The sequence below is a fragment of the Bubalus bubalis genome, chromosome 8 (genome assembly GCF_019923935.1).
Source record: "Bubalus bubalis isolate 160015118507 breed Murrah chromosome 8, NDDB_SH_1, whole genome shotgun sequence".
NCBI lineage: Eukaryota > Metazoa > Chordata > Mammalia > Artiodactyla > Bovidae > Bubalus > Bubalus bubalis.
Genome location: NC_059164.1, coordinates 43,606,181 through 43,627,969, shown reverse-complemented (window position 1 = coordinate 43,627,969; position 21,789 = coordinate 43,606,181). Strand labels below are relative to the sequence as shown.

The 21,789-nt window shown below is 37.9% G+C and overlaps 1 protein-coding gene across 2 annotated transcripts in view; it reads right to left on the bottom strand.

The window, feature by feature from the left end:
- FAM185A (family with sequence similarity 185 member A) overlaps nucleotides 1–21,789 on the bottom strand; it is a 75,373-nt gene that overhangs the window by 45,208 nt on the left and 8,376 nt on the right. For both annotated transcript variants that reach the window (XM_025291067.3, XM_006049861.4), the window contains exons 3-4: nucleotides 19,690–19,782; nucleotides 14,091–14,229 (exon numbers count right to left, since the gene is read on the bottom strand). In XM_025291067.3, the coding sequence (XP_025146852.1) occupies nucleotides 14,091–14,229; nucleotides 19,690–19,782 (232 nt within the window). The remainder of the gene's footprint in view (nucleotides 1–14,090; nucleotides 14,230–19,689; nucleotides 19,783–21,789) is intronic.

Sequence of the window (21,789 nt, the reverse complement as noted above, 5' to 3'; positions counted from 1 at the left end):
AAAGAACTTCCCAACCCAGGGATCAAACCTGTGTCTCCTGTATCTCCTGCAATGGTAGGCGGTTTCTTTGCCACTGAGCCACCTAAAACCTATCTAAACTTGGTGTTGACTAAATGTGGAAGGTGACAGAAATTCAGGATTACTTCTGGATTTCTAGCTTAGGAAATAATGTACATGGTAATATTAGAATCTGCAAATGGAAATAAAAGAGGAGGAATACATTATGGATGAGGTTGCGGGTGGGGGCTGGGAAAACAGGAGAAAAGAAGTTAGAAACATGAAGTCATCAGAGAAGACTATAAAGATCCAAATGGCTATGTCTACTAAGCAGATGGATGTGTAAGTTGGAAGTCAGGGCCAGAGATACAAATTTGAATTATTGGAATACATTGGTAGTTGAGAATCAAAAGTGTATAAGATGTCCAAGGAAAAGAAAGAACTGAAAGAACAATGAAACAGGATGAAATGCTGGAGAATACCAAGCGGGTGTGTAAAAAAGGAAGAACTCACAGACATTTGAGAAAGAGCAATTTTAAATACTGATGCTTTCAAATTTGGTGCTGGAGAAGACTCTTGAGAGTCCCTTGGACTGCCAGGAGATCAAGCCAGTCAGTCCTTAAGGAAATCAACCCTGAACAGTCACTGGAGGGACACATGCTGAAGCTGAAGCTCCAATGCTCTGGCCATCTGACATGAAGAGACGATTCACTAGAAAAGACCCTGATGCTCGTAAAGACTGAAGGCAACAGAAGAGGACACCAGAGGACGAGATGGTTAGACAGCATCAACGACTCAATGGATATGAACCTGGGTGATAGTGAAGGACAGGGGAGCCTTGCATGTTGCAGTTCACAAGGAGTCAGATGCGACCTAGCGACTGAACAAAAATTATAAATATAAGATGTGACACAGATGCCAGTACCCACTAATACTTGTGTGCCTTTCTCCTTCCTTAGAACACACTAAGCTCTTTATCTCAGACTTCTATAGTTACAGTCATTTTAAAACATTCTGGCTAACAAATTTCTCACATGATCCTCTATGATCTCTCTTCCTTTAGTGGAAGCTTGGAGGCCATACATTGAAAATGGCATTATCACCTTTAAGGACGGAGTCCAGTCCCTCCAAGGAAATGAGTGGAGTCCAAACACTGCATGGAATAGCAGCATATTTATCACATGTCTAAATTGTGAAAAGAAAAAATCTATGCTATCTGTACCACAAAGGAAGCTATAACTTCATATAAAAATGTTTTAAGTGTCCAGACTCAATATTAACATAAATTATGTGTCAAATGACAATCAAACTTAATGAACTTAAGAATAAACACTAAAATTAGAACAAAGCATTTTCATAAGCTTATGAAGAATCCCATTTAATCCAATAAGAGTTTCTTTCCTTTAGAATTTTGTATTTCTGAGTTTCTAAATTCATAAGGCAGATTTATAAATTTACCAGAGCTTATATGTTCTTCTTAGAGAAAACTGAAACACTTCTTTATGAAGTTTTGAGTGTTATCAAAATTATCAATTGTATTTGCATAGTTTATGTAACTTTTACTTTTGTGAAAGTTTCTAAAATCCAAAGTTATTTAAGAAAGCATTTAGCATGTATATATTGCTAAATCTTTTGGCAACAAAGGACTTCTGAAGTACAGAAAAAAGGGAACTAACAGTCATCAATTTATTAATGTATGTTCCCAAAGAGCCTAAAATAAGATCCTAAGTTAGAGAATTTAAATATTTTAAATAGTTTTATTCATTAATCATTTATTCCAAAAAATAACATAAGTTAAATATAAAACACTAAAATGACTGTCATGAGTACTCCTATATATTAAACCCAATTAATTTATTTAAATTGTAAGTAAAATCAATCCCAGCAAACCATTTCAAGGACACTTTTCTTCCTAAGTCAGGATACTATACATTTATAAATATTCTAAAAATAGGACCACAGCCTTGTCTAAATCAATGAAACTAAGCCATGCCCGTGGGGCCAGCCAAGATGGTCAGGTCATGGTGGAGAGGTCTGACAGAATGTGGTCCACTGGAGAAGGGAATGGCAAACCACTTCAGTATTCTTGCCTTGAGATCCCCATGAACAGTATGAAAAGGCAAAATGATAGGATACTGAAAGAGGAATGCCCCGGGTCAGTAGGTGCCCAATATGCTACTGGAGATCAGTGGAGAAATAACTCCAGAAAGAATGAAGGGATGGAGCCAAAGCAAAAACAATACCCAGTTGTGGATGTGACTGGTGATAGACACAAGGTCTGATGCTGTGAAGAGCAATACTGCATAGGAACCTGGAATGTCAGGTCCATGAATCAAGGCAAATTGGAAGTGGTCAAACAAGAGATGGCAAGAGTAAACATCGACATTCTATGAAATCAGTGAACTAAAATGGACTGGAATGGGTGAATTTAACTCAGATGACGATTATATCTACTACTGCAGGCAGGAATCCCTCAGAAGAAATGGAGTAGCCATCATGGTCAACAAAAGAGTTCGAAATGCAGTACTTGGATGCAATCTCAAAAACGACAGAATGATCTCTGTTCATTTCCAAGGCAAACCATTCAATATCACAGTAATCCAAGTCTCTGCCCCAACCAGTAATGCTGAAGAAGCTGAAGCTGAACGGTTCTATGAAGACCTACAAGACCTTTTAGAACTAACACCCCAAAAAGATGTCCTTTTCATTATAGGGGACTGGAATGCAAAAGTAGGAAGTTAAGAAACACATGGAGTAACAGGTAAATTTGGCCTTGGAATACGGAATGAAGCAGGGCAAAGAGGTTTGCCAAGAAAATGCACTGGTCATAGCAAACACCCTCTTCCAACAACACAAGACAAGACTCTACGCATGGACATCACCAGATGGTCAACACTGAAATCAGATTGATTATATTCTTTGCAGCCAAAGATGGAGAAGCTCTATACAGTCAGCAAAAAACAAGACCAGGAACTGACTGTGGCTCAGATCATGAACTCCTTATTGCCAAATTCAGACTGAAATTGAAGAATGTAGGGAAAACCACTAGACCATTCATGTATGACCTAAATCAAATCCCTTATGATTATACACTGGAAGTGAGAAATACACTTAAGGGACTGGATCTGATAGACAGATTGCCTGATGAACTATGAACTGAGGTTCGTGACATTGTACAGGAGACAGGGATCAAGACCATCCCCATGGAAAAGAAATGCCAAAAAGCAAAATGGCTGTCTGGGGAGGCCTTACAAATAGCTGTGAAAAGAAGAGAAGTGAAAAGCAAATGAGAAAAGGAAAGATATAAGCATTTGAATGCAGAGTTCCAAAGAACAACAAGAAGAGATAAGAAAGCCTTCTTCAGCGATCAATGCAAAGAAATAGAGGAAACCAACAGAATGGGAAAAACTAGAGATCTCTTCAAGAAAATTAGAGATATCAAGGGAACATTTCATGCAAAGATGGGCTCGATAAAGGACAGAAATGGTATGGACCTAACAGAAGCAGAAGATATTAAGAAGAGGTGGCAGGAATACACAGAAGAACTGTACAAAAAAGAGCTTCACGACCAAGATAATCACAATGGTGTGATCACTCACCTAGAGCCAGACATCCTGGAATGTGAAGTCAAGTGGGCCTTAGAAAGCATCACTACGAACAAAGCTAGTGGAGGTGATGGAATTCCAGTGGAGCTATTTCAAATCCTGCAAGATGATGCTGTGAAAGTGCTGCACTCAATATGTCAGCAAATTTAGAAAACTCAGCAGTGGCCACAGGACTGGAAAAGGTCCGTTTTCTTTCCAATCCCAAAGAAAGGCAATGCCAAAGAATGCTCAAACTACTGCACAATTGCACTCATCTCACAGGCTGGTAAAGTAATGCTCAAAATTCTCCAAGCCAGGCTTCAGCAATATGTGAACCGTGAACTTCCAGTTGTTCAAGCTGGTTTTAGAAAAGGCAGAGGAACCAGAGATCAAATTGCCAACCTCCGCTGGATCATGGAAAAAGCAAGAGAGTTCCAGAAAAACATCTATTTCTGCTTTATTGACTATGCCAAAGCCTTTGACTGCGTGGATCACAATAAACTGTGGAAAATTCTGAAAGAGATGGGAATACCAGACCACCTGACCGGCCTCTTGAGAAACCTATATGCAGGTCAGGAAGCAACAGTTAGAACTGGACATGGAACAACAGACTGGTTCCAAATAGGAAAAGGAGTACGTCAAGGCTGTATATTGTCACCCTGCTTATTTAACTTATATGCAGAGTGCATCATGAGAAACACTGGGCTGGAAGAAGCACAAACTGGAATCAAGATTGCCGGGAGAAATATCAATAACCTCAGATCTGCAGATGACACCAACCTTATGGCAGAAAGTGAAGAGGAACTAAAAAGCCTCTTGTTGAAGGTGAAAGAGGAGAGTGAAAAGTTGGCTTAAAACTCAACATTCAGAAAACAAAGATCATGGCATCTGGTCCCATCACTTCATGGGAAATAGATGGGGAAACAGTGCAAACAGTGACAGACTTTATTTTTGGGGGGCTCCAAAATCATGGCAGATGGTGACAGCAGCCATGAAATTAAAAGACGCTTTCTCCTTGGAAGGAAAGTTATGACCAAGCTAGATAGCATATTGAAAAGCAGAGACATTGCTTTGCCAACAAAGGTCCGTCTAGTCAAGGCTATGCTTTTCCAGTGGTCATGTATGGATGTGAGAGTTGGACTGTGAAGAAAGCTGAGCGCCGAAGAATTGATGCTTTTGAACTGTGGTGTTGGAGAAGACTCTTGAGAGTCCTTTGGACTGCAAGGAGATCCAACCAGTCCATTCTGAAGGAGATCAGCCCTGGGATTTCTTTGGAAGGAATGATGCTAAAGCTGAAACTCCAATACTTTGGCCACCTCATGGGAAGAGTTGACTCATTTTAAAAGACTCTGATGCTGGGAGGGATTGGGGGCAGGAGGAGAAGGGGACGACAGAGGATGAGATGGCTGGATGGCATCACTGACTCAATGGACATGAGTCTGAGTGAACTCCAGGAGTTGGCGATGGACAGGGAGGCCTGGCGTGCTGCGATTCATGGGGTCGCAAAGAGTCGGACACGACTGAGTGACTGAACTGAACTGAACTGAGAATACATATAAATACAGAATTCTTTAAAAATCACAAATATTCAAATAGCAGAATACAACAAACTACACTTTACAAAGAATCTAATTTTTGATAACTTAGAAGAAAATCAAAAGATAGTAAACTGTCATAAAATTTTACATCTGAACACAAACTATTCAAGTACTTATTCTCCCACTAAATTCTCAGTGCCAGAACATTAGGGAATTTTTGTTGAATCAATGAATACACTAGTTTCTTCTGTATTAGAAGGCATACATACTTAATATATGTGATTCAACATTCAGTTCAGTTCAGTCGCTCAATCGTTCCAACTCTGCGACCCCATGGACGGCAGCATGCCAGGCCTCCCTGTCTATCACCAACTCCCAGAGTTTACTCAAACTCATGTCCATTGAGTTGGTGATGCCATCCAACCATCTCATCCTGTGTCATCTCCTCCTGTGTCATCTCCTCCTCCTCCTGCCTTCAATCTTTCCCAGCATCAGGGTCTTTTCCAATGAGTCAGTTCTACGTACCAGGTAGCCAAAGTATTGGGGTTTCAGCTTCAGGATCAGTCCTTCCAGTGACTATTTAGGACTGATTTCCTTTAGGATGGACTGGTTGGATCTCCTTGCAGTCCAAGGGACTCTCAAGAGTCTTCTCCAACACCACAGTTCAAAAGCATCAATTCTTCAGTGCTCAGCTTTCTTTATAGTCCAACTCTCACATCCATACATGACTACTGGAAAAACCATAGCTTTGACTAGATGGACTTTTGTTGGCAATGAAATGTCTCTGCTTTTTAATATGATGTCTAGGTTGGTTATAACTTTTCTTCCAAGGAGCAAGAGTCTTTTAATTTCATGGCTGCAGTCACTACCTGCAGTGATTTTGGAGTCCCCAAAAATAAAGTCTGTCACTGTTTCCATTGTTTCCCCATCTATTTGCCATGAAGTGATAAGACCAGATGCCATGATCTTAGTTTCCTGAATGTTGACTTTTAAGTCAACTTTTTCACTCTCCTTTTCACTTTTATCTAGAGGCTCTTTAGTTCTTTTTCATTTTCTAACATAAAGGTGGTATCATCTGCATATCTGAGGTTATTGATATTTCTCCCAGCAATCTTGATTCCAGCTTGTGCTTCATCCAGCCTGGCATTTCTCATGATGTACTCTGCATATAAGTTCAATAAGCAGAGTGACGATATACAGCCTTGATGTACTCCTTTCCCAATTTGGAACCAGTCTGTTGTTCCATGCCTAGTTCTAACTGGTGCTTCTTGACCTGCATACAGATTTTTCAGGAGAAAGGCCAGGTGGTCTGGTATTCCCATCTCTTTCAGAATTTTCCACAGTTTGTTGTGATCCACACAGTCAAAGGCTTGGCATAGTTGATAAAGCAGAAATAGATGTTTTTCTGGAACTCTCCTGCTTTTTCGATGATCCAACGGATGTTGGCAATTTGATCTCTGGTTCCTCTGCCTTTTCTAAATCCAGCTTGAACTCTGGAAGTTCACGGTTCACATATTGCTGAAGCCTGGCTTGGAGAATTTTGAGCATTACTTTGCTGCCATGTGAGATGAATGCAATTGTGCAGTATTCAACATTACAAATGGAGAAGGCAATGGCAACCCACTCCAGTACTCTTCCTTGGAAAATCCCATGGATGGAGGAGCCTGGTAGGCTGCAGTCCATGGGGTCGCTAAGAGTCGGACACAACTGAGCGACTTCACTTTCACTTTTCACTTTCATGCATTGGAGAAGGAACTGGCAACCCACTCCAGTGTTCTTGCCTGGATAGTCCCAGGGACGGGGGAGCCTGGTGGGCTGCTGTCCATGGGGTTGCACAGAGTTGGACATGACTGAAGCAACTTAGCAGCAGCAGCAACATTACAAATAGTAAATATTACTAGTTCATTAGATAACTCATTTTCTTATCGAGAAAATACAGCTAGCTATACTTAAAATTTTCACTTCAAAAAACATTTTAGATTTTTTTTTTATTTCCTCTACATATAGGAGTCAATCTGCAAGGCCAGGAAAGACTTATTATTATTACTCCTTTCATTTTCCCTTTCTTCATTACTAAGCATCCTCTTTTAAGTATTCAGCAGTACTGATTTGCAGTTATGACCAACCTAGATAGCATATTAAAAAGCAGAGACATTATTTTGCCAACAAAGCTTCGTCTAGTCAAGGTTATAGTTTTTCCTGTGGTCATGTATGGATGTGAGAGTTGGACTGTGAAGAAGGCTGAGTGCTGAAGAATTGATGCTTTTGAACTATGGTGTTGGAGAAGACTCTTGAGAGTCCCTTGGACTGCAAGGAGATCCAACCAGTCCATTCTAAAGGAGATCAGCCCTGGGATTTCTTTGGAAGGAATGATGCTAAAGCTGAAACTCCAGTCCTTGGCCACCTCATGTGAAGAGGTGACTCATTGGAAAAGACTCTGATGCTGGGAGGGATTGGGGGCAGGAGGAGAAGGGGATGACAGAGGATGAGATGACTGGATGGCATCACTGACTCAATGGACGTGAGTCTGGGTGAACTCCGGGAGTTGGTGATGGACAGGGAGGCCTGGCGTGCTGCGATTCATGGGGTTGCAAAGAGTCGGACACGACTGAGCGACTGATCTGATCTGATATGAACAAAAAGAATACATAGACAAAAAATAAATTTCAAGCTCCCTCTTCCTTTACGGAAGGAACCCTTCGAAGCCACACACTGAAGATAGCAGCAACACTTTTATAGAATGAACTGAGGACCTGAATGGCTCCATGGAGCTAAGCTGAACCCAGACACTCTGCTGCTGCTGCTGCTAAGTCGCTTCAGTCATGTCCGACTCTGTGCAACCCCATAGACGGCAGCCCACCAGGCTCCCCTCTCCCTGGAATCCTCCAGGCAAGAACACTGGAGTGGGTTGCCATTTCCTTCTTCAATGCATGAAGGTGAAAGGTGAAAGTGAAGTTGCTCAGTTGTATCCAACTCTTCGCGACCCCACAGACTGCAGCTTACCAGGCTCCTCCATCCATGGGATTTTCCAGGCAAGAGTACCAGAGTGGGTCGCCATTGCCTTCTCCAGCCAGACAGTCTATGGAACACCAACAACTCATTTAAGGAATAATAATGATTCTGAAACTGGAGTTTACAATTTAGAATCTAGCTGAAGCAGTGCATCTGTGTTATAGTGTTGTCTGCCTAGAGGAAGCATCTGTAGAGCAACCCAGGAAGCCCTCAAAGCGATGATACAATTTGGGTTGCAATCAAGAAATTTACCATGGCCGTGTATAAACACTGTTTTAAAACATCTCCCTAAAAGTCAAGAAATCTGGATTGAATACTTGCTCTTCCACTAATTAACTTATAACTGAGAGCAAACAATTAGATATTTCTAAGTTTTGTATTCTTCATTTGTAAACAGCCAATTATCCAGCAAGTAAAAGCAGCAGACTCACTGAAGCACACAATAAATGTTTGGTTTCAACACACTTTCACACAAACGGCCACCCACCTACTGATGGGCTCCCCAGGCAGTGGTAGTGGTAAAGAACCTGCCTGCCAATGCAGGAGACATAAGAGAGATGGGTTCGATCCCTGGGTCAGGAAGATCCCCAGGAGGAGGGCAAGGAAAACCACTCTAATATTCTTGCCTGGAAAATTCCATGGACAGAGGAGTCTGGCAAGCTATGGTCCCTAGGGTCACAAAGATTCAGACACAACTGAAGCAATTTAGTGCACACACACACCCCTACTGACAGAAGGGCTCCAAATTCATATATCTGAAGACAGTTATTGTTATGATGTTTGTGGTATAAAACGCTTTTACAACATCTGTATGTTGGAGTTAAAAAACAAAGATCTACTGTATGAAAAAGAAGCCAAACTAAACAAATCTTGAACAGGCAGGTCTTAGAATATATATATTCTTATGAGTTTATTTTCTGTAAGATGTTTAGAAGTAGCAATCTATTTTCCCATAAAAGATTCCCAAGGTAGTTTATTTAAATACAACCAAAATACGGATCTAATTTGCATTATATGACCATCACCACTTACAACAAAGAATTCACTGGAATATATATTTAGTGTTTCAGCTTAGGGTGACCCTTGGGAGGTATCTCTCCCTACTAAACTCCAGTAGCTAGAACATAGGGACTTCCTCCCTGCAGTCATGACTCTATCTTTAAACTTATTAGGATGTAGGGCTAGAACATTGGCTACTCTTCTGTACCCATCCCATCTTCACACTCCAGACTCAAGGAACATGTGCATATAATCCCTTGGGACAAGGATGGAACTAGGTATGGCATAGAAGGGAAAGGCAAGAAACTTGGGCCTCTCTGAAGGGTGACTTAAAAAGTAGGTAGGCACTGGGTGTGACTGAAAAACAAAAATGGTTTCTTTCAAATCGCTCTCTCTCTTATACTGACTACTACTGGAAAACCAAGTAGAGTGAGAGCCAAGGATTAGATAGAGAAAGCAGGGCTGAACAACCTTTTGTATTTGTACAATCTTTGTACAAATGGAACCTTTTATACCGTGGCAACTGGATCAATTTTCCCTTCTACTTCTTTCTGCTCTACTAGTATTACAAACGAGAAAGATGACACCCAATCCTCCCACTAGACTATGAGTTCTTTAAAGATAGAGATCATCTCCTGCCCAACTTCATACCCTGGGGCCTGAAAATCTGGCACACAGTAGGTGGTCAATAAAGGTACTTCATGAATCAATAAAGGTAGAGGATGCTGTACGCTGTCATCCAGAATCCCCTCTGTAACTGAAGGGCTCATTTTCTGATCTACTGGGAATACTGCTGGCAGACAGTCCTCAGCGGTCTGCCCCCTTAGGGAACTGGTTTAGCTGAAGAGAGCCATTTTGATACAGGATCATACTGCTTCTGGGGCAGCCTGCATCTTAGGACTGGGGACATAAAGGTCCATCTCCCCTCATCCCAACCTGAAACAATTCTGAGGACCATCTCAGCTTCACAGCATCCTTTGGGGTTGTTGAGACTCATCAAGTTTAATCTCTCCTGTGGAAACTAGGCTTTCTTCCTTAGTATGGCATTGGGTCCCAGAGGCCTCCCTGGTAAATCTGCTACACTCTTCATTTCCATCTTATAGTCTCCTTTCAAAAATCCAACCAGAGACAAAGTCTGAAAGAGGATGCAAGTCTGATTAGACTTAAACAACCCAAGAAAAGGTATTTGACTTCAAAGTAGAGGTCAGTAAATAAAAAACACTTTACAAAAGCTAAAGAATGAACTCTTTTATTTCTAGCCATCTGTTTCTATTTCAGCCACTGTAACTAATCAAGAGACCTAGAGTATTTTGGCAATGGCACCCTACTCTAGCACTCTTGCCTGGAAAATCCATGGACAGAGGAGCCTGGTAGGCTGCAGTCCATGGGGTTGCTAAGAGTCGGACCCAACTGAGTGACTTCACTTTCACTTTTCACTTTCATGCATTGGAGAAGGAAATGGCAACCTGCCGGGAGCCACCACAGAAGATCCCACCCATGACAAAGGTCATGTGGAGAGAACCTGACAGGCAAAGGCGGATCAGGCCTCAAGGGACCCCCTGGATCTGCTCAAAGCATTTACCCCCCAAACCAGAATCTGTCTTACTATTTTGTGCCTTTCACCAACTCTTCTGACATTAACAGGGGGCTACCTTTCTCTGGAAAAAGTCAGCTTAGGGCTTTAGTTAATAAGTCTCCTGGGCATGATAGGAGTGTTTCAATTCAAACCCCTCTGATGGCTTTCTAGCTTGCCCGACAGGTTTATCCATACTCTTACAATTAACACACGATTGTGCACAGCCTCCCAACCGTGAGAGACCTGGAAAGCCTAAAACATTCTAAAAATATAGAGCCTTTCGAAGAGTTAAAAACTATTAGAGTAGTGCTGGTGTAGGATTTCATTGTTGAGCCAATGCTTGCTGCCAAGTGCCCATATCCCTTATCCATTGTGCACCTGGGAGTGCATTAGTTAACATAGTTGGAATGTAAGAAAAACAAGCAGTAGCCTTGGAATTAACCACATCAGACCTTTGAGCTAATTGGTTCTTTCTTTGTTGTAACTCACTGCACCTTTGCTCCATGAGAATGTAACTTTGTTTAGCACTTTCTGAGGCTGACATAGATTAGAAATATAAAGAAAAAACACTTCAAGGGAAAGTAAGTTTTCTGGTTGAGAAAGAGAGTCATATCAAAAAAGAGTCATAAAATGTCCACAGGCCTCCAAGGCCAGAAGATAATGTACACAACATTGTTTATGGGAAAGGTATGCAGAAAAAATCCTGGTTTTGATAAAGATAAAACAGATGTAATGTTTGGGCTGACTGTATGACTTTGCATCTTTCATTTCACTCTATGTACAAGTCAAAGTATACCTGTGGCGGATTCATTTTGATGTTTGGCAAAACTAATACAGTTATGTAAAGTTTAAAAATAAAATAAAATTAAAAAAAATAATAAATAAAAGTTCCTTTTGAAAATAAAGTTATGGGCCTCGCTCACCGAAGCTTGGTCTCCCCGTGTCATTCTTTTTTTTGCTTTTCTCTCTTTTTCTCTCTCTGTTCTTCTTTCAGGATGACTCCTTGGAACACAGGAGCTTTATTGGCTTTCTGTGTAAACCAAGGAAGATCAAGCCTCTTTCTCTTCCCTTTTTACTTTCCTTATCACCTCTGCTGTCATCCTAAGGGTACCCCTGGATCCTGCTAGGGCTGGACCCCGGCAGCAACCCACTCCAGGGTTCTTGCCTGGAGAATCCCAGGGATGGGGGAGCCTAGTGGGCTGCCATCTATGGGGTCGCACAGAGTTGGACACGACTGAAGCGACTTAGCAGCAGCAGCAGCAGAGTATTTTGAGGACTGCTTCAAAAAAGTACATTTGTTTTACTATCATGCAAACTACTGATGTTAAATTGTACCAAGTTCAATTCTTGACTAACTTAAAGCAAAAAAAAAAATTTAACGTTAATGAATTTAGAATAAACATGATATAAAGTACTGCTGAGAAGAGAGCTGTTCTTATCTATCCTGAGTGTTAATCAACATGTAATATGTAAGGAACTGCTTTTCCATTAAAAGTTACTTAATATATTAAGTACAGCACTTTTAGTTACAATTGACAGTTAGAAATGCAATGCTTACATATAAGTCATTGTTCAAATATGGAGTTACAAAGTACCAGAACTAGTCAAGGCATAACTAAGTAAAAAAAAAAAAAAACCCTGATGAATAAGTAAGAAAACTATTCGCTTTATTTAGGTGCAGCTCTACTGGACACAAGCTATTCTGGTCTCAAATAATACTTTAAGCCTACCAGAATTATCGACAAGGTTTAACTATGAAATTGAGGTTCAATAATTATTTCAAGCATTTAAGTTCTCTTTTTTTTTAGTTTTCTTTTTAACTGTAAGACTACTTGCCAGTTTACTATAGAGCATGGTTAGCACTAGTCAGGTTTTCTAATACTATTTAATAATTCATGTTGATTATGAAAATCTGGAAGTTTCACCAAAGTATATAGACAACAATATTCAGCTTTCCTATAGAAGTTAAATGAGTGTGGACTACGTACAGCAAAAGTTTGTTTATAACTCCTCGAAAATGGTCCAAAAGGCATTCAGCAGATGTGTAAACACTACCTGCCAGGATAAGAGATTCTTAATTCTATTAATATCTATATATATTTTAGAAAACATGCCTGGACTTAAAAAATCATCCACTATGTGGAAATTAAAAAGCATGCTGAGCGACACTAAATACCAACATGCCTTCTGCCATATTCAGTTCAGTTCAGTTCAGTTGCTCAGTTGCATCCGACTCTTTGCGACCCCATGAATCGCAGCACGCCAGGCCTCCCTGTCCATCACCAACTCCCGGAGTTTACCCAGACTCACGTCCATCAAGTCAGTGATGCCATCCAGCCATCTCATCCTCTGTTGTCCCCTTCTCCTCCTGCCCCAAACCCCTCCCAGCATCAGGGTCCTTTCCAATGAGTCAACTCTTCGCATGAGGTGGCCAAAGTACTGGAGTTTCAGCTTTAGCATCATTCCTTCCAAAGAACACCCAGGACCGATCTCCTTTAGAATGGACTGGTTGGATCTCCTTGCAGTCCAAGGGACTCTCAAGAGTCTTCTCCAACACCACAGTTCAAAAGCATCAATTCTTCGGTGCTCAGCTTTCTTCACAGTCCAACTCTCACATCCATACATGACCACTGGAAAAACCATAGCCTTAACTAGACGGACCTTTTTTTGGCAAAGTAATGTCTCTGCTTTTCAATATGCTATCTAGGTTGGTCATAACTTTCCTTCCAAGGAGTAAGTGTCTTTTAATTTCATGGCGGCCATATTACATCACCATTATGTTCTCTTCTTTTCTTTCAATAACACAAAAGTTAACTAAGTAACATTATTTAACTGCAGAGACATGTTTTGAAAGTTGTAAGATTGTATTTAATTAAAGAACACTGAAAATGGCAGGGCACTGAGAGGACCTGGTGCTAGTACACACTAAAGTATTTTAGCCAAAATTAGTATCACTGAATTGCTATAATGTCTCACACAAATGTTTAATTTATTTCATCCTTAGCTTTCCTATCACAACATAAAACACTCAGAACCCATCTTTATTTTTTAACACTGCTTTCACTTCATCATGCTTTCCTCTGAATAGTCCTGCACACATTTCTTTGTTGTTTGTTCCATTCTACAAGGAAATGCATTAAAAATCAGAATTATTTTTAGCTTCATGTATAACAACATGATATTCAATTTCTTGACAAAATAAAATTCAGTACATTATGAGTCACTTTATTTTGTGGGTTTTTAAAGATGATTAGTTTGTAATTAATTATTTAGAGGGACACCTTCCTAATTTGCAGATCCTCCTTCAACTACAAAGAAATAGAGTCATCTCTTAAAATTTGTTACATGGCATATCTAAGATGTATTAGGCCTTTGTCATCTTACCATGAACACTTCCTAATGTAATATCCCCAGCAGCAGAAGACAGAAACGATGATTCTGTATAAAGATACTTGACTTTCAGCAAACCATCTTCAGTAGATATATTAACAGAACTTCCCTGTAGTTTATCTACAGTCACAGTCTAGTAAGAGAAAGATTCAAATCAGTATAAAATGAAGGCTAATAAAAAGTGAAAATGGTACCAACAGAATTAGAGAGCAACTAATATGTACAGCATGCAGTCAACTTATTGACTTCAACTCCCCAGCTCTAATTACATGATTATGAGCAACAGTGTATTCTCTGTGGAACAGATCCATTATATTTCTTCATTTATTTAGATCTTCTTTACTTTCTCCTAATAATTTTATATCTTCTATGTAGAATTCTTCATATTTTGTTAAACTTATTCATATATTTTATGTTTTCTAAATATCATTATAAAAGGCATTTTTAAACATCATTTCATCTTAATTGGCTTTTGTATTTGACCTTAAATCCAAAACCTCACTAAACTCACTTAATTCTACTAACTTACCTGAATTTAAATAATTTTTCTATATGCATAATTATATTGTTTACAAGGATAGTTTCATTTCTTCCTTTCCAATCCTCATATTGTTTTTCTTGCTCTTTCTTGGCTTATTAGCTCATGCCTTCAATTCAACAGTGAATAGAAGTGATGAGGTTACAAGTAAGCATCCTTATCTGATTCCTGTTCTCAGAGGGAAGGCTTACAACACTGCGTCATTAAGTATGATGTTTGCTATAGAGATCTTCTAGATCCCTTTTTGTTAAGACTAAGGAAGTTCCCTTTTATTTCGTACCAGTTTTGTTGTTGTTGCTGTTTAAATCATGAATGGGTTTTAAATTTTAGCATATACCTTATCTGATTTTATTGGACTATCATATGATTTTTCTCCTCTCATCTGTTAATGCAGTAAATAAACTATTATTTCTAGAATTTTTCCCCTTTACATCGAATGTCAGTAGTTTTACATTGAGCAAAATGGAAATACTTTTATATTTATGTCTAAGCTTCCCTAACAAAATTTAGTATGCATTTATGTCTCAAATACTGAACACAATGTAAAATGAAGATATCTAATTAATGAAGATATCTAAGAACTCCAGATTATCTTTATAGTATTTTAAGCAAATATTTTATAAGCATAAAGTGATTGTTAATATAAAATTGCTCACATAAAAACTAAATCACCAGGAAGGCATGCCACAGTTTTGCCCAGGGTCAGATTCAAGCATTACACTGAGGTATTTAAAGACAGAACATCTTTGTTTCTCAACACATTGGCATCAGTATTATTCAATCTTAACACTTCCTTCAAAAATAATGTTGAGTGCAAAATATTATCTAATAAGAATTGAGTTTCAAGAATACTAAAATATGAAAAGAGAAATAAAAGTACCTAGAGGTTGTTATGGTAAGTACACTAGAATTACTTTGCCATCTGGATATGAAGTATAAAATTTTCTTTAATGGACTTTTATTAGATATATTAAATACACCCAATTACTTCTTATCTACTACAGTTTCTTTTCCACTAATTATGGATTCACAGGTTTACTTTAAATCTAGTTTCAATAAATCTGTCAAAGGACAGATATTTTACATACATTCAGATTTGTGAGGATTACACATGCTTTGCATTCTTCGGTGTAACAGTAAAGGTTTAATATTTCTAAAAAAATTATCCTTTACCTACAAAATTTCTTTATGAAAAGTTGCTTTATGCATAGCTTCAAATTCTCCAAGTATTTCCATAAAGTAGACAAGTATGAATACTCTAGTTTTTTATAAACAGTGAGGCTGTTTTAGGGAATACCACAAGATAAATATTGAAAGAATATTTGAAAACTTAATTGAATTGGCAAATGAGGAACTTTTGATTAGACTCTCCCCACAATCAAATAAAGCCTTTAAGACATTCCTTATGTATTTAAAAAAAAAAAAAAAAAATTTACCAAAAAAGCTAAAACTTACTAGAAAAAGCTAGAAAAAGCTTTTTACTAGAAAAAGCTAAAAATTTACTTTGTTCATTAAACACTAAATATTTTACCCTATAGGAAGCTAAAAAAATATCCTCAAAGCAAATGAAAGCAAACAAAAATACAACTCTCCCTGCCACAATAATATTTTAACCAATCAATAAATAAAATTACTTTAAAGAAATAGAAATTTCACTGAGGGCCATATATAATGCATTGTATCAGATACTAACTGGAACAATTAAACTGAGGGCACCATAGTTTAAATATTGAAGGTCTGATTTATATTAATGGTAATAGCACAAAGAGTAAAAATAGACTCATTTAAACTTTACAGCTTGCTTGTTAAGAAAAGGAGCTATTTAAAGAACAAAAAGCAGACTCAAAAATACCTTTCTTAGATATTACTATAAATTAATCTGCCTTCCTACACAAAAAGAACTTTTTCTCATAAAGTCTAGTTATTATAAATAAACATTATCAAATTAAAATGAAGTTTTAAGGGAAAATTGTGGCCTTGCAGTCCAAATTAAGAAAGGAAGGTCAAATGATAACTATATCATCAATTCATTCAACAATCAGATAAAATGGATTTCTATCTTCTATCAAACTTAGGATACTGAAATTAACAATACAATTTAAAAATAGCCATTTCATATAAAATGATACATATAGAATACTGTTGAGTATTTATTATGCTCACTTGATTCTCACAATCTTCTTGAGCAAAAACAAATAAATCACCATCCCTATGTTGTGAATAATGAAAGCGTCTCAGTCAAGTTAACTGGGAGGTTTGCTGCTGCTGCTAAGTGGCTTCAGTCATGTCCGACTCTGTGTGACCCCATAGATGGCAGCTCACCAGGCTCCCCCGTCCCTGGGTTTCTCCAGGCAAGACCACTGGAGTGGGTTGCCATTTCCTTCTCCATGCATGAGGTTAAGGGCTTGTCAAATTATCTTTCCTGTGTTTCATTTACCTCTATCAACATCATTGCCATCAACACTACAACAGAGTTAGCTATGCCAGACACTGTATTAAGTACTTTATCTATATTATGTTTTAACTCATTTAATCCTCATGACAACCATCTGAGTTAACACCATTATTATTATTATTCCATTTTCCAGAAAACCAAAATACATAGAGGTTAAATAACTAATCTGAAAGTAAAGAGCTTAGTAAGTGGCTGTGCCAGGATTCAAACCCAAGTACGCTGATGCTCAATTTTGTGCTCTTAACCAATTCACTATGCTACCTCTCAAATATCCAAAACATTTCCACGAAAGCTGTATATTAAAAGTTAATATATTTTATAAGCATTTTTTATATAAAGCCCCACAAACTTAGAAATATGTATTAAAAATTAACACTATGCATAATATAAACTAAAAGAAATATCAAAATACATTTGTTAGTACAACACAAAACTCAGTTAGGCAGGAAACAAACAAACAAAAAAACCAGAAAGTAGAAATAAATGAATATTCAATAAACCATGAAAGTTGACAGAAAAGATAAATGATGAGTGGAAACAGTGGCCAAACTATTAAAAATAGTAAATGATTATGATGATTTAAACCTTTGATAGTTACATCTGAACATCAGTATGTACTTTCTACAACTGCAGTTGTCCAATTTCCCTTCTGTACCTCCAAGACCACAATCAGAGAGGTGAAGCTAAATGCCATCTCAAAACAGCTGCCACATAAAGCCAGGCAGTGTCTTTCAACACTTTTTAAGAAGATATATTTGAATGTTTTGGTTTAAACAGTCTCCCACAGGTTCTAAGGAAAAGGCTATGAAAAATAAAAAGGTATAATAATTAGTGTGATAACCTGCCTTGTTTAATTATGCCAACAATAATCTACATATAGGATTCCAGTTCCCCTCTACCAATCATCTGAGGATATAGTTGAGTATGGAACTGAACAAATTTATGACGAAAGAGCCATGCAAATTATCTAAGTGTAAAATAAAAGATGGCTTGTGTGCTCAGTCGTGACTGACTCTTTGCAACCCCATGGACTGTAACTTGCAATGCTCCTCTGTCCATGGAATTTTCCAGGCGAAATACTGGAGTGGGCTGCCAGTTCGTATTCCAGGGGATCTTTCTGACCCAGGAATTGAATCTGCATTTCTTTCGTCTTCTGTACTGCAAGTGGATTCTTTACTGCTGAGCCACCACGGAAGCCCCAAAAGGTGGCTTGAGCTTGTGTGCTAAGTCACTTCAGTCGTGTCTGACTCTTTGCAACCCCACTGATTGCAGACCACCAGGCTCTCCTGGCAAGAATACTGGAGAGGGTTGCCATGCCCTGCAGGGGCATGGGGTTCTCCAGGCAAGAATACTGAAGTGGGTTGCCATGCCCTCCTCCAGGGGATCTTCCTGACCCAGGGATGAAACTGGAGCCTCTCATGTTTCCTGCATTGGCAGCGGGGTCTTTACCACTATTGTCTCTTGGGAAGCCCAAAAGGTGGCTTACAAAAGATTCAATATATTACTGATTGTGCTGAAATATTGTTGACAATTTATACTTCAAAATCATACCTTTATTCTTAATACTATGTTAAACCACAGAAAGCAACAAAAGTTGAATGAAAAATGCAAACTGTCTTATAAAAATGAAAATTCCTATGGCTAATAAAAGCGTTTGGAAAACAGTAATGCTATCTAATGGCGCCATCTTGTGGAAAATACTGAAGAAAGTTGAGTTTTGAAACTCATCCTTCAATTGCCTAAAGGCAAAATAAACAGGTATTAGGTAAAAAAAAAATACTCAAATAAACCTATCACTAAGAAAAATTTAATTCCAATTATAGTATTACTTTGGGCTTCCCTTGTGGCTCAGCTGGTAAAAGAATCCGCCCGCAATGTGGGAGACCTGGGTTCGATCCCTGGGTTGGGAAGATCCTCTGGAGAAGGGAAAGGCTACCCACTCCAGTATTCTGGCCTAGAGAATTCCATGGACTGTATCGTCCATGGGGGTCACAAAGAGTCGGGCACAACTGAGCAACTTTCACTTCACTTCACTTCTTCATAGTATTACTTAATGAATAATTTTAACCCATGATAAAAAAAAATAAATCTCTTCAGAATCAGAATTAAATATTAAATATTTGGGAAGAAGGCACTGGGAGTTTGGGGTTAGACACAAACTATTACATATAGAATGGATACACAATAAGGTCCTACTGTATAGCACAGTGAACTATATTCAATACCCTGGGATAAACCATAATGGAAAGAATATAAAAAAGAATGCATACGTGTATATAACTGAATCACTTTGCTATATAGCAGAAATTACAATACAGTAAATGAACTCTACTTCACGTTAAAAAAATTTTAAACAAATACTAAATATTTAAAGATATTACTGATTCCAAATAAGGAACTAATAACAAAAGTTTCAAAAACACAAATTTAAAATTAAATTGTATAATATTTAATCATCTCTATTTCAAACTTAAACTTACTAATAAACTAAAATGAATTAAAAAGGGGAAGTTATACCACAAATTTTGTAGAATCTACCCTCTATGTGAGCCAACCTGAGACAAAACTACAACTATTAAAAATGAAAATTTCAATCTCACACTTTTATCTGATGCATGGATATCTATATTTCCATAAACCGTTCCCAGGCAGATCACTTTGCCTCCTGTTGTTTGGACATGTAATTTTTGACTCTGAAAGACAAATACAAAATACACATATAGAAAAAGAGAGCATAAATTTGACTTACACTAATAAATATTCAACATTTTATACATTTCTTTTAAAATAATAATAATAAAGCAGTAACAGAGGAACTAGGAATGAAATAGAAATGTACTGCTTTGAATAATAACATCTGTGAGAAAAGAATGTCAACTGCTGTTACAGGGATTAAATAACGCTGTTTGGACTAAAGGGAAAAAAAGATACTCAGGAGTTTCAGTAGCTTAACTGAAGAAAGGGGTGGGAATCAAAGATCACTGTGACTGGCTAACTAAACATAAATGATGAAGATGATAACAATAATCAATGTTACTGTTCATCATTATTAATGTGCATATTATTAATAACAGTAACATCTATGACTTGGCATTCTCTTTGCATCAATAACAGTGTTCATTACTTTACACAAACATTTAATTCTCACAACTCAGAGTGATGCATATTATGTGTTTCCCCATTTTACAGAGAAAGAAATTCAAGAATCAGAAAGGATAAACAACTTTATCAGGTGATATACTGGAAAACAGCAAATTATAAACTAACAGAATTAAACTTACACCTCCTGCACTGGAAGGCGAGGTTCTTTACCACTAGCCCCACCTAGGTGCTTCTAAGTTCTTGCCAATAAAATATACGTGGAAATACTATGTTTAATACCCAGGCTTGCGCTTTTAGAAAAACTGATGTGCCTTCGCTGTGCTCTGCCCCTTCCATCAGGTGAATGTATATTACAATAAGGCTTTAATAGACGACAGAGCCAGAAGATGAAAGGAACCTATAGTAACTGAATAGAAATGAGTCACCCACGCAAATGAAAAATAAACTTGGACACAAATGAAAACTAAACTATAGTTGTGTGTGAGCTATTAGATGGTTCGATCTATTTTTCAGAGTACCTTTCTTCACCTTAATATCTGCGTAAGTCTTCAGTTCTACCACAAGTATAAAGAGAAAAAGAATAGGTAAATATCAGAGAATGAAAGACAGCAAAAGCAAACGCATCAAAATCACAACCAGCAACAACAAAAAAGTATCTAAAAAGTAGGCGAAAAAGTTCAAAACAATCATATACCTTCTGGTTGCTTACTCAGAGGGAAAAAAAAAAACAACAGTAAAACTAGATAAAACAGCCCAGGGATGAAATTCAAAAAAGTCAGTAAAAAGGGCAAAATGAACCCCTCTTAAAAAGTTCATTTATGTTACAGCATGGTAGACTACTTCATGCCCATAGAAACATGAGTCAGAAGTCCAATTGTATTTAATAATACAGTCTTTATCAAGCAGACAAGTAATTCATGAGCTTTAAAAAAGAACATCTCCAAAATAACTGAAGGACAGGGAGGCCTGGCGTGCTGCACTCCATGGGGTCACAGAGTCAGACAGGGCTGAACAACAAGAGTTCTTAACCAAACTTACATGACATTCTAGAGTCTGCAAAACTTATGAAATTGTAAGCAAAATTTCATATACATGTATATTTTTTTCAAGTAAATAATCATCCTATTTTCAAAGAAGTCTAAAGTTCAAAACTAATATGAACGTTAAAATGTTTAAATAAGTCAGAAGCTATTCAGTATAATATAAACTATTATTACTGCATTTAAGAAAATGCAAATGTGTGGCATTCAATGAGGTAAGAGACTATTGTTTGAAAAGTTTACTTATTTATTCCCTAATTATGCTGAAAAAATGTACTACTGCTAGACATTTTGCTTGGACAATAAAGAAAGGTGAAAACAGCATAAGCTTGGAATGCAGAAAGACCCAAGTTCAAATCTTAGCTCTATGGATTAACTGTGGGAACCTAAATGAGTTCCTCGGTCTCTGTATCTGACAGTTTCTTCCTTGGTAAAAAGGAGACAATTCATGGAATAAATGAAGGCTTAGCTAAGTTTCTGGATATATAATAAGAACTCAGTAGACAGTTTTGTTGTTTGTTGTTGTTCAGTCACGAAGTTGTGTATGACTCTTTGGAG